General features: G+C 33.1%; 1 protein-coding gene across 2 annotated transcripts; it reads left to right on the plus strand.

Annotated features, from left to right (window-relative positions):
- Positions 1 to 6,938: 6,938 nt before the first annotated feature.
- Positions 6,939 to 12,926, plus strand: LOC120349491 (PI-PLC X domain-containing protein 1-like; the record flags this gene model as incomplete). 2 transcript variants are annotated; one of them, XM_039419836.1, is given in 6 exon segments in its annotated part: positions 6,939 to 7,089; positions 7,856 to 7,931; positions 9,146 to 9,460; positions 10,133 to 10,395; positions 10,802 to 11,000; positions 12,632 to 12,926. In XM_039419836.1, coding segments are annotated over 5 exon segments (1,148 nt in total), but the record flags the coding sequence as incomplete, so codon positions are not given.
- Positions 12,927 to 13,236: the final 310 nt, after the last annotated feature.

The raw sequence follows: 13,236 nt of genomic DNA on the forward strand, positions 1-13,236 counted from the left end.
GTGTTTTTTTAGGACAGGGGAATGAGCACATTTTTTTTAAAGTGGATATTCTGAGAGCACATTTTTAGCACATTTCTTTGGTATCATTCTCAAATCATTCCCTTGAGTGGGTGGGGCTGGCGTGAAGCTGGCCCCACCCACTAAATGTGCTTTTTTTAGGACAAGGGAATGAGCACATTTTTTTCAAAGATGATATTCTAAGAGCACATTTTCAGCACATTTTCTTGGTATCATTTTGAAAGAATTCGGTTGAGTGGGTGGGGCCAGCCCCACCCACTAAATATGCTTTTTTTAGAACAATGAGATGAGCACATTTTTTTCTATATGCATATCCTAAGAGCACATTTTTAGCACATTTTTTCTGTGCCACTTTCAAAAAAATTGCTTGTGTGGGTGGGGCTGAGCGTGAAGCTGGCCCCACCCACTAAATGTGCTTTTTTTAGGACAATGGTATGAGCACATTTTTTTTAAAGTGTATATTCTAAGAGCACATTTTCAGCACATTTTTTTGGTCCTATTAACAAAAAATGTGCTCAACTGGGTGGGGCCAGCTTCACGGAGCTCTTCCGTGGGACAGCTTGTATAAATGAAACAATGTTATTAGCGTATAATGGCGGTCAGACAAATTCATGTCTCCTGACGAAACACTACATGACATCTCATGATAATAATTAATATTATCTCAAAGAAATAGAGATCCCAGGTAGCACAGAAACGTTGAAATAACGTTACAAACACGTAATACCTTAACGTTGAAAAGACGTTGAAATTCAACGTTGAAAACACGAAAAAATGTCCGCCGTTTCCACATTATTTTCAATGTTGAATAATAGTTGAAAAAACATTGTAACAACCATTATTTTCAACTATAAATAGACGTTGAAAGCACGTCGTGACAACCATTATTTTCAACTATAAATAGACGTTGAAAGCACGTCGTGACAACCATTATTATCAACTATAAATAGACGTTGAATTAGCCATACTTTTGAACCGGTACCTTATCAATTACATGGTAATATTTCTAAAATCATTTGAAAAGAGATGAAAATACGAAATCATATTTCCATTTATTTACATATGATTTCATGTAACAGAAATATTACCGTGCAATGCGGTACATTGGTAAGGTGACATTAAAAACACACAATAAAAACCATATTACTTCATCTCTTTTCTGTATAGGGCTACTTTTTATAGAACTAGAAAGAAAAATAAAAATCTCAGTACCCTTTTTGAATTATTTAATCACTATTATTAATCATTATTTAATGATTCAAAAAGGGTACTGATATTTTTATTTTTCTTTCTATTTCCATATTCCTTCAATTTGATCCACAAAATTAGTATGATAAAAGTTTGTTTAAAAAACTGAGATGGTTACAACCAATTACCATGGTAATTTAATATACTCTGCCAAGCTCAAAAACATTTTATGTCTGTAAGAAACATACCTAACTTAAAACTATTATTTCAAGAATTCAGCAGTTGTTTAAAAATCTTGAATTTTTAGTATGATAATTTCATCTGTGGTGAGTAAAAATAGCTCAATTCTTTCTAGCAAATAATATAGATCATCTAAATTTTTACTTGACATTTATGCCAGGTTTAAACTATGCCAATTGACAAAACAATAATAATTGTCTTCTTAAACCGTCAGCTGATGTTGTCAATTAGTTTTTATTTAGCCATGCCTAGATGATGGTTTTAGAATTAAAAGATTCAATTGATAATTTACACCAGCTGTACATTTCAGAAGACAATATTATTGTCTTGCCAATTGGCATCGTATAAACCCCCCTACATTTTAGTTTTCAGGTATGATGATTGTTTGTGATTTATGCAATAGCCGAACAATATTTTATTACAGTGTTTCAATAGAAAGGAACTTCAAAATAACTTTCCAATTCATTTCATAATACTTTAATATTTTATTAAATATTTGTGGAAATAATATAAACATAATTATTAATGTGTTTAAATATTTATTTTATACCTTGATATTTTAATTACCGACAAAATTAGATTGTTTTTTTTTCTCCACTGAAAATACTCTGACTGTCCACATATTTTAGCCATCCTTAATAGCGTCTTCAATTTGGGTCTTAATGCCCACAGTCGACCCACAGATTGTTGATAGAATCTGAAACATAAGGTAATATAATTTTAATGAGAAATTCTATAAAAATGAAGGCAGATGAAATTTTGCCACCACATAGGAGTTATTATTTGATACAGGTGTTGCATGGTTAAAAGGACAAAGGGATAAGGGACAAGTACAAAAATTTTTCTCAAGTGCACATCTAATATTTTGTTATACACATTGATATTTTGAATCACAAGGCGAGGTGATGACTGTTTTTTAGATATTCGTTCAAACATTCAAATTGACTAAGAATAAAGTAAGAATATTGGGTTTCCAAATTTTGTAGCATAGACAAATTTTAACTTGAAATACTCCTCTTTCATTAGGCCTATAGAACTAAACAAATAAGGCTCTATATAAAAACGGTAAAAAATTTACTTTTTAGATTTATGAGTAAAATGTAATAGTTACTGTAGGTAAATACTTAGTTTTATGAAAAAAAACAGTTGTATGCCGATATTTTAACCATTTTTTATTGGCCTACTAAATTTTGTAAACCTAGACCAAAAGTTAAAATCACAATGAAATTAATCAAAAATATCCTTGACATATGAGTTGTAAACATTCATAAATTAATTGGAAATTAAATTTTAAAATGAACAAGTTTAAGCTAAATTTCGTCACCATGGAATGACGATATTTGGAAAATGTTAATATTTATGAGGTGAACTCCGGGCACCCGTTTCCAATTTCTTGGATCACCGAGTTAATTACCGGTACTGAACTTGTTAAAAGCAATCACTTTGATGTTAGCCTACATAGACAATTTATTAGTGCCATAGCAACAGACTTCCATTGTTTGCAGGTTAAATTGGGTTATGTTTTAAAATTTATATTTTTCATTATATTATTAAGTTTCATTCAATTTCTCAACACAAGCAGTCCTGTGACAAAACATAGGTACATAGATAGCATGAAAAATATTTGTGTAGAAATCAAGTAATTGTAATTTATTGGAAGTTAAGTAGTAGGCTACATGTACAATACTTAAAACCAAGCTTATTGTATTATATTATTTTTAATATATTAAATTAGAGCCCACTAATTTAACAAATATACCTAACCCTAACCTCGAATGTAAACAAGTGTAAATAACACACAATATTTGTTTCAAGTTTAGACAATAAATCACCAAACAATCTCATTTTTTAATAAAAATAATAAATTAAAGAAACTTACCAAGTCAAAGTGGAATTGGTAGACACTTCTAAAAGTTCACAGCTTTCATCAACGTGATGAAAATAATTCTAACATGAAATGGTGTCGATCGGTCGTTGACGAAAGTTGCTAGATCCGTTTTTGTAAGGACTATACATACTGTAGCGCTGTGAGTGGTGGAATTAGAAGCTCGTTTTCAACGTGTTTTTAACGAGAGATCAACCGTTGAAAACAACGTTGTATTTAAAACGTTGAAAAATTCAACCGCTAACGGTTATTCGACCTCAACAACCAAATTTCAACGTTGGAAACACGTAGGTGTGCTACCTGGGATATACACAGTCTATAAGTTATCCGTGGTCTAGTGGATAGAGTGCTTGCGTAGCAGCATAAAGATCCCGGGCTCAAACCCTCCCAATACTAAAAGTTTTTTAACCAGATCACTCTCGTGTTATCGGATGGGCACGTTAAATTGTCGGTCCCGGCTGAAGTATGACAGTCGTAAGGCCCATTGACGGCTAAATTATATTCAGGCGGTGGGACCTCCCGCAAGGGACTCCCCACCAACAAAAGCCATACGAATTTACTTTTATAAGTGGAAATTTAAGAGCTATGAGCTTTATATGTGTTTGTATCTGTCATACGCTAATTAAATATTACTAGTTGAATGATTAAATTTATTGAATGTTTTGTTGTAATATTGGTACGTTGTAGGTGGTGCCATTCCCTACTGAAGAAGAACTGAGGCAGCATACAGCACTTCCCAGTGTCGTATTTCCTTCCGATCATATCGCTTCAATTGCAGATCTGCGTTGGACTAGTTGAACACTTACATCAATTTATGTAAATATAGCAACATATAAATATATTGTTTTGGGATAACTCTTGTTGAATCATTTCATTCAAACAGGTATGCCTCTACATTATCATTGGTCTCAAATATAATGCTTGAATTGTCCTTGGCTATACTTATATTACTTTTCTTGTATTGGAATCCGTCCTCCGTTTCAGATTTCACGTGCTGAAGCGAACTTATTACAAAACTTGTGAATTTCAATTTATTTCCTATTAATATTTTCATATTAATTGAACTAGAATAGAAAATTTATTTTTAATATTCATATTTCTAAATTAATTTAATTTTTCCTCTTATCATATTAATGTTATTCATTTTGCATATGTGCTCCTCATTCAACTCCCAACGTATTAATATTAATAATTTCAACTTATTCAAAGCATAATAATATTGTCGAAATTTACCTATGACATTCGTGGTATGTTTTCCTTTGGAGCGGCACAAACACGAAAATGGGGAATGCTCCTAAAAACAAAAGCTGAATGTGGTTTTTGGTTAGAATAACATACCATTATTGGACATTTGAACAATGTTAAGGTGTGTCTCATATTGAACGCATTAATTGGCTAGAACTCATTTACTGTGAACAAATCATATTCTACTATAGTGAGATCCACGTTATAATGGCAGTGTTTGATTGGCAATTGTATTGCTATCCTTGTCTATCATTCAACAAAGCGGATAGCGCTATCTTTTTCTCGCTTTGCTCTGTTGCCAGATCGTCTTTTAACAATGTGGAGTCCTATTATATTAAGCGAGCAATTTCTGTATATCTGTATATATTTTTATACTTGTTTATTTATGTCCAACGGATCTCGAAAACGGCACTAACGATTTTCACAAAAATTTGGTTTATGATATAAAAATTCGATTGCACTGGGTCTCATCCTTGGGAAAACTCGCTGAAGGACATGAAAATGATAATAATTATTCATCCTTGGAAAAACAGATGATAATTTCGTCATCTGTCGATAACAGAAGATGCGTGTGCCTGTGTGGGAGATCTGTGGTGTAATCAATCAGCTTACCGTATCTCGCGAGAAATCAAGAAAATTTAATAGACTCGATTAAAATAATAAGATTTGTTGAAATGACATGGTATAATATTCAAAGTTAATCATTATTTTACAGTTTTAAGTGATTAGTGAGTGTTATTTTGTTATTCAATTTGGTTTGTAAACTATCTAAATTAGAACTTTTCTGTTTTAAAATGTTCGGACTGAAAATTGAACCTGAATTCAAGTTTATGGAACATAACTTACTTTTTGGACTATTTATAGTGCACCTATAAATCAATTCGGGGAAGAAACAGTTCTGGGCTGTGCCTGTTAGTACTTTCCCCAATCATTTTGAAGAATTTCAACGTTGTTCTCCTATCTTTCTTCACTGCCTTATTTATAACGTTTATCAATAAATAAATGACGAGCGAAGCTCGGTGCCCCGATATTAATAATTAATCAACAAAATATTTTATCTCAATTATGAAAATTCATTATTAAATTATTGAAAAAATAATTTTTTGCTTAATAAAATATAATTTATTGATGTGTTTTTAACGAGAATGAACAGTTAATATTACATCAATAAACCTGTATCAGCTACCGCCTATAGAAGGTATTGACAAGGCAGAGGATCGGCAACGTTGTTCTCATATCTTTCTTCACTGCCTTTATAACGTGGACCCAACTATAGCTATTAGTAATACGCTCTTCCAGGAAGATTATAACTCAGAGAGAGGTTTTTAGTAATGAATTAAAATCATAGCACCACCCCCCCGCCTGATGTACCATCAAGGACACAATCAAACTTCTCTCTGGATTTCTGAGTTTATTGACAGACATAATTAAAACAATTTGTCACTGAATTTTTTCTACGATCTTTGAAGTAGTATCAGGCGATCAAGACCAAATGATTATTCAGTTTCTGAGAAACATTTTCTACTTCTACACCACCTTTCGGAAAACACGCTATTAAGAGTTTACCGGACGTGAAATGAGGAAATTATTCTTCACTTCTGAAGAAGCATTCATCTGCATTCATGTAAGTGTACTTTGCATATTATCTACTTCAAGAATAGTTTCAAGTGCTGTAAAATTTATTAACTTTTAAATAAATTTCAAAAAATGTAAATTTTGAGAAGTATCTTTTTATTTTAATACCGGTACATCAATATATTCCACAAAATCGAACCAACATAGGAGTTGATAGATTAGGTCCTCGCTAACTTGCTAATGAAAATGTTTGTGAATTTAAAAATACATTAGTTCATAAACCATTGTTCAGTTTAAAATGTAATCCAAAAGTCAAGTTTTATCGTTAAAGAAACAAATATTATTATAGTTCCTCCAATCTGCTGTCGGCCAGGCTGGTCGAGTGGACTCAGACGATGCACCCTCCAATCTGCCAGCACTGCCTGGTCGTGGGTTCGAATCCCGCCCGCCGATGGGAACGTCTGATATTTTCAAAAAACTTTTATTTTAAATATTTTCTCTTCGAATTTGATGTATTCAAAACTATGATGTATTGAAGATATTCGAAGAGAAAATATTTAAAATAAAAGTTTTTTGAAAATATCAGACGTTCCTATCGGCGGGCGGGATTCGAACCCACGACCAGGTTGACTTTGATTGATCCGGCTGATAATATTTTCTCCTTTGACATGCCGTAGTAGTAGACTGAGTACAATATTAGACAGCAGACATTTGAAAAAATTTAGCATTCAAAAGATCTATGTTTACACTTTCACAGGTGGCTGTTGAGACATCTGTCAATAAAACAGTAATTGGAAATGAAGGTGAAAAGGAATGTAATAGCTCAACAATGAACATTTGTCATACTTGATAATGTTGGCTGTCGCATTTATGATGTTCCGCTAGATGAAGATGTGGAAGTTTATCTGCTGAAAGGGTGCAACATCGATCGAATCCAGGTATTTTCAAGGGCGCAAATCACCTACAGAATTGTTAGTCTATCAAAATTTATTCAATTTTTCAATCTGATCACATTTTAAAACCCCTGATTTATGATGAAATGGATGAATCCGTGTAACTGTTGTAGTAAAAACAAAGAAAATTATTTTCCGTTTGAAAATGATCTGGACGTGAAAATATCAATTGCAGATGCAATAGAAAGAAGATAAATTCTTCTTCAGAAACAGGCTTGTCGGAATAAGAACATTTATAAAAAATTATAATACTACTTTGAGTTCGGGTGTTGAACAGTTATTGTTACCTGGAATTCACCAACATTGCTTTGAGTAAATGTAAATCATGACGAAAGTTGGAAAATGTGTTTTATTTTAATATTCTGGAAATTCCTGATCAATTCTAATTCTCCGATTAATGCTGTGTACTGTAATTGGTATTAATATATAGAAGACTGAATTGGATGAAATTTTCATTCAAACGTTAGAGAATGGATAATATAAATTTCAATAAATTGTAGGGTCTTACTGTCACTATAATTTTATTTTATATTCAATTTTAGTAATAATACATCATTATCGAGGAAACAACTTGATGAAGCAAATCTTTAATGAAGTAGTCTCCTCTAGAAGGAGTGAATGTTATAAATTATGAGTACACCAATCTCATCCATAAATGTTTAATTCCTTGTAAAATATATCAATAAGCCTTGAATTGTTTTGTGATGTATTCAAGAAAGTTTTCTAAAAGAATTTATATATTTTATTTCAGATGTCTCATTCTTTTTGGATACTATTCGTTTCAGTTATTACATCCTTGACATCGGTGCTCTCTGATGGGATACAGGGTAATGAGCTTCAGTTTTCGTGTTGATAACTTATCCTTTCATGGTTTCTGAAATACAGAATCGCACTACGTAACCTTAGTCAAAAACTATTATAATACTGGATCCAATAAACTAGATCTTGGTTGAAGCAATTCACTTAGTCACATACCAAATCAGTTATAGCTTAGTTGTTCAACCCATAACATCTATCATATTAACTTGCAATCCATTCAAAATAAGGGATTAGCCAAGTACCAAAATTTCCTTGACTCCTGTGCAATTAAGTTGTTTTTTATTTTTCTATTTGAACAGTTGATTTTCAAATTCATAGTATGTATTATACAGTAACACTCAGTTAAACGTCTCAATTTTTTTTCAGAAGATTCACTATTGATTTTCCATATAGACATTTATAAATACAGTAGTTACTACAATTGACTATATTTAAGTAACACTCTGTGTTACATACTGAATTACACACAATTGCGTGCTGTATTACTATTACCAGACTATTCCTAATAGATATATGTGCGTTTATACGCAAGATAAAGCAACCAATCTCCGTGAAATAGGAACTGAAAAGTAATATAATTATCCTGACAATTTATGTAAAAACAAGTGAAGTATGAAACGTAGATAGACCAAATCAAAATTTGGCAAGCCAGTAGTACAGGCTTCTCTCAAATCTAAGGCATTCTTCAAACTTTACAAACTCCTTGTAAAATTCATTCATTTGGCTTTAGAATGTGCAATACCAGCATGATATGATCGTCGTCACACCAAAGAATGTGAGTTTTTTCACTTTCAAGTTATATAAAAATACAATTGGATTACCAACAACAAAATTTATCCCTTCTTCTTGGCAGATGCACACAAGCATTATTAACAACGAAACTTTTTCATCTACACATTGATTATCAAAGCAAATATCAAACTTTCTGTATCACAATTCGAATTCACATGTTAATACATATGTCAATCACAAGTTAAAGTTTCTGTTACGATGATGTCAATCGTATTTGAGAAGAGAACAACTTCATAAGATTCAATGAGAACTGTGAACATACGAAATGTTCATTTCGCATTGCAAATCTTATCATACTGTAAATCACATCAACTCACATAATAATAATCCTGCCATAGATTGATATTAATTTTCCAAAAAAATGTCATATTCTAAAAGGACGAATTATCAATTCACATTTTGATGATCGTTTCTCATGTGTTGTTTACAGATAGCAGTGCATTCTGCAATAAGCCGCAACTCGAGATTTGGATCTCATCGCTTCCTACTAAAGAACTTGTGATTTACTGGAACTTTGCCATAGATTATCCGGGTGGCTGGATCGGAATCTACTCTCAAGCACCTATCAAAGACTCTTCCGAACATCTAGTGTATAAAAAAATACCTTTGAATGAGACATCAGGGGCCGTATTGACTGACGTCAAATTGACGGGTGTTATTTTAGATACGGATTTGAAGTTCGATTCTCCAACGTATCTCGGCTACATGGCTGTGGCCTGGAAGAAGAATAATGGAAAGGATCAAGGTAATACGTTTTCTAGTTTCATTAAATGTAGAGGGAGGCCCTTTTCAATCTTACTGATTGCCAGCTGACATGTATGGTCATGGCAAGCAGAATGTCCTCCGATTGGCCAATTCTCACCAACTTCCAAAGTCTCTCATTAATTTGAAATACTCACTTACTCACTCCCAGGGGCATCTATATGGTTTATAATTAAGCATATCCTATCTTTCTAATTGAATATTACAAGATGAGTGTGAGTTATCGATCAGACCTATTTTTGTTTGAAATTCCTTCCAATGCCATTATGCATAGAATATGATAACGTTCAAATGGCCGCTTCGAATTCGTGTGTTGCGAAGTTACGAAGTTAAGTAGCATGATTACGTCATAAACTTATAATAAGTAACGATGATGAGCAATAATAAAACATCCGATTTATTGTGACTGAGCTTTGCCCTAAAATAAGCATTTTACCGTAGTCAGATCACACGCTCTTAGTGGCTACTGGGCGAAATAACCATTTATGGAAATCGAACATCCAAAATGTCGATTTTTTTATACGCTGTCTGGCAAATTGAATCGAATTACTGGAATCGCACTTTGTCCACATCAATATCGTCCAATTTTTTGTGCCTGGACACCTGTTTTGAATTGAAAGAACCTAATCAAAAATGTATTTATTTTCTATTGCAGCAATAGTTGCTACTCAGTTACAAACTTACCCGCAATGGATGAAGCATTATTGGAAGTACATCAAAGATGTGCCAATGAATGAGATATTTCTACCAGGCACACACGACTCTTGCAGCTATGAAGGCATTATGAACTCATGCGATGAAGACAATAGCAGTAACCAGCTATCAACTGACATCACTTCGAAAGCAAAGTCATTTTTCGACAGTACTTTGCGATGGCTCAAAAAACTTCCTATTATTGAAGACTGGTCCATAACTCAGGTAAAAAAGACAAATATTCAAAAATCATATTATAGATACTATTTAAAATTTCCATCACAAGAAATTATTATTTTTGGATCTTCAACTTTGCTCACAATCATGATACAAACAAAATTACTGAGGCTCCCCTCATTCACTTGTGAATCCTCTTTTCCTATTCTACTTTCAAAATCTCATGTTTACTCGTTGTAGCTAACTCCTCTGTTTGCTATTTTCTATAAATATTCATTCATTCGTTAACAATCTCAAATAATATTCTATATGATCAGAAGATGACAAGAGACAGAGCCCAAAACTGTATCTCTCCCAAATTTTGATGATTATTGACATGATTTTGACAAATGTTAATTTTCACAAATTTTGACATAATGCTCCTTCTATTCAATGAGTTTCAATTCCTTTGCAGAATGAGAATATAAGAGAGCAATTGATATCAGGCATACGATACCTTGATGTACGTGTGAAGAAAGACTCGAAAGGCTACTGGACTACTCATGGATATATTACTATGGAGAAGCTCGATGTGATTCTAGCACAGGTTGTTGAATTTGTATCGAATACTGAGAAAGAGATTGTGATAATTGATATCCATCAGCTACAATCTGGTAAGTGCTTCAAAGTATCCTTTCATCATAAACTGCTATTATATTTCCTCTTGATTTATTCGAGGGTAGGCTGATAAGTAATGCACACATGCTTGTAGTGCAAAAAACCAAATAACCCTCAGAAGCGAGCCTGGTGGCAGTGGAGATACTATTCATCCTCTACACGGCTGCGTAGTTTGAAGGCGTTGCGTTCATCAAGTTTGGTTTGGTTAGTGAAAGTATGGCGTTGTGTTCTGGTCTCATGTAAACGCGAATTAAACTATGTGCTGTTATTGAATTTTTAACTGCTGAGAAAGTGAATCATAGTGAGATTTATCATCGTTTAAAGGCTGTTTATTGTGACGATACTGTTGATAGGTATACCATGAATCAATGAGTTATAAAATTTCGAGATTGCCAACCTGGAAAATCCTCAATATTGTTGACGAAACACGCAGTGGACTTCCAATCACTGCCAAATACGATAATCATCGTAAACTTGTCAAGGACTTGATCCAAAATGACTGGTAAATCTCTCAACAGGATATCGCAAACCAAGTTGGAAAATCCAAGAAACGTGTCGACTTCAATATTGAACAATTAGGATACGGTACCATAAATCTGTGCACGATGGGTACCACACCGCCGTCTGACGGACCACAATGAACACCGTCGATTGGAATGCTGTGAACAATTTTTGAAGCACTACTGTGAGGAAGGAGAAGACTTCATAGATCATTATTGAGAAGAATCAAGAACTAAACAGCCTCAAAACTACGATGAATCTCACTAGGATTCCCTTTCTCTGCAGATAAAAATTCGATAACTGCGGGTTGTTTGATTCGCGTTGACATAACACCAGAACACAACGCCATACTTTCACCAACCAAACCAAACTGGATGATCGCAACGCCTTCAAACTACGCAGCCGTGTAGAGGATTAATAGTATTTCCACATTCCACCAGGATCGATTCTGAGGGTTATTTGGTGTGTGCATTACTCAACAGCCCACCCTTGTATCTTAGGATATTATTATTTACTCTGTAACGTTTTATTACAATTGACTAGTTATAATTATTGATTATGGTTTCTTGGTACATTCCATACTGCATTGACACGCTATTTTATCATCTAAACATTAACATAAAGTCAATTATTTGATGAAATAAACGATTTCGTCCAATTACTTACTGACTAGTATACTTTCGGGCTTTAAGTATCCATTCTCAATGGGTTGAAAATGGATTTTTGAAACCCGAAAGTACTCCAGTCAGCAAGTGAAAAAAATCGTTTATTACATCAAATTATTGATTGCATGTCGGTGCTTGAATGACAAAATTGTGTGTTATGGTTATTCCTGAGATCATTATTATTCATCTTGTGAAATGTAGAACGCTGATTATAAATGTTATTTAGACATCCACTCAGTTGTTATAGTTTGGGTCTAATTCAAACTATCTCTTATCCATAGCTTGCGGTTAAATGTTTCCACTCATTTAAATGTTGAATTAACCCACAATATAAACAACATGTTGGCTCATTCCGAATTTAGTAATTGATTATGGTAAATAAATGTCTATGGTTAGATGAATATGACTGACGGTCTGTTGATTCCAGTTTGATAATTCAATTGAACTTATGCATTCTACAGGCATTTCTAGCCAACAGGACCATTATGACTTTGTGAATTACTTGAAGAGTAAATTGACGGTGAATGGCAGAGAGGTGTGGGTAAATCCAAACGCTATTGAAGGCATTCTTTGGAGGGCAACTCCTGAGAAAATAATTGAAAATGGAAAAATCATCATCGCTTACCCAGATAACGACTTCCGGGATAACCATGACTTGGATATCCTTTGGCCAAAAGTTCATCAGTATTGGGGCAACAAACAAAACATTGATGATCTTCGAAAATATATACTAGAAAACATAAGTGAACGAAAAAAGTGAGTCTGGTTTAGTATTCTATACTCTTGTATTCTGTTATGCTTATTCTATTATTATTCTATTGTATTCTATACTCTATCAATGTCAAAAGGCAATAGCAAGCTTAGAAGTAAAAATAAAAATATAAATCTCAGTACCCTTTGAAATTATTTTTCCACAACGTGTTTCGGACATTGATGTCATTTTCAAGTGATTAGAAATATATAAAAATATAATTAAATTTATTTATTTTTGAATCACTTGAAAATGGCATCAATGTCCGAAACATGTGAAAAAATAATTTTAAAGGATGCTGAGATTTAAATTTTT

Source organism: Nilaparvata lugens, chromosome 1 (assembly GCF_014356525.2).
Source record: "Nilaparvata lugens isolate BPH chromosome 1, ASM1435652v1, whole genome shotgun sequence".
NCBI lineage: Eukaryota > Metazoa > Arthropoda > Insecta > Hemiptera > Delphacidae > Nilaparvata > Nilaparvata lugens.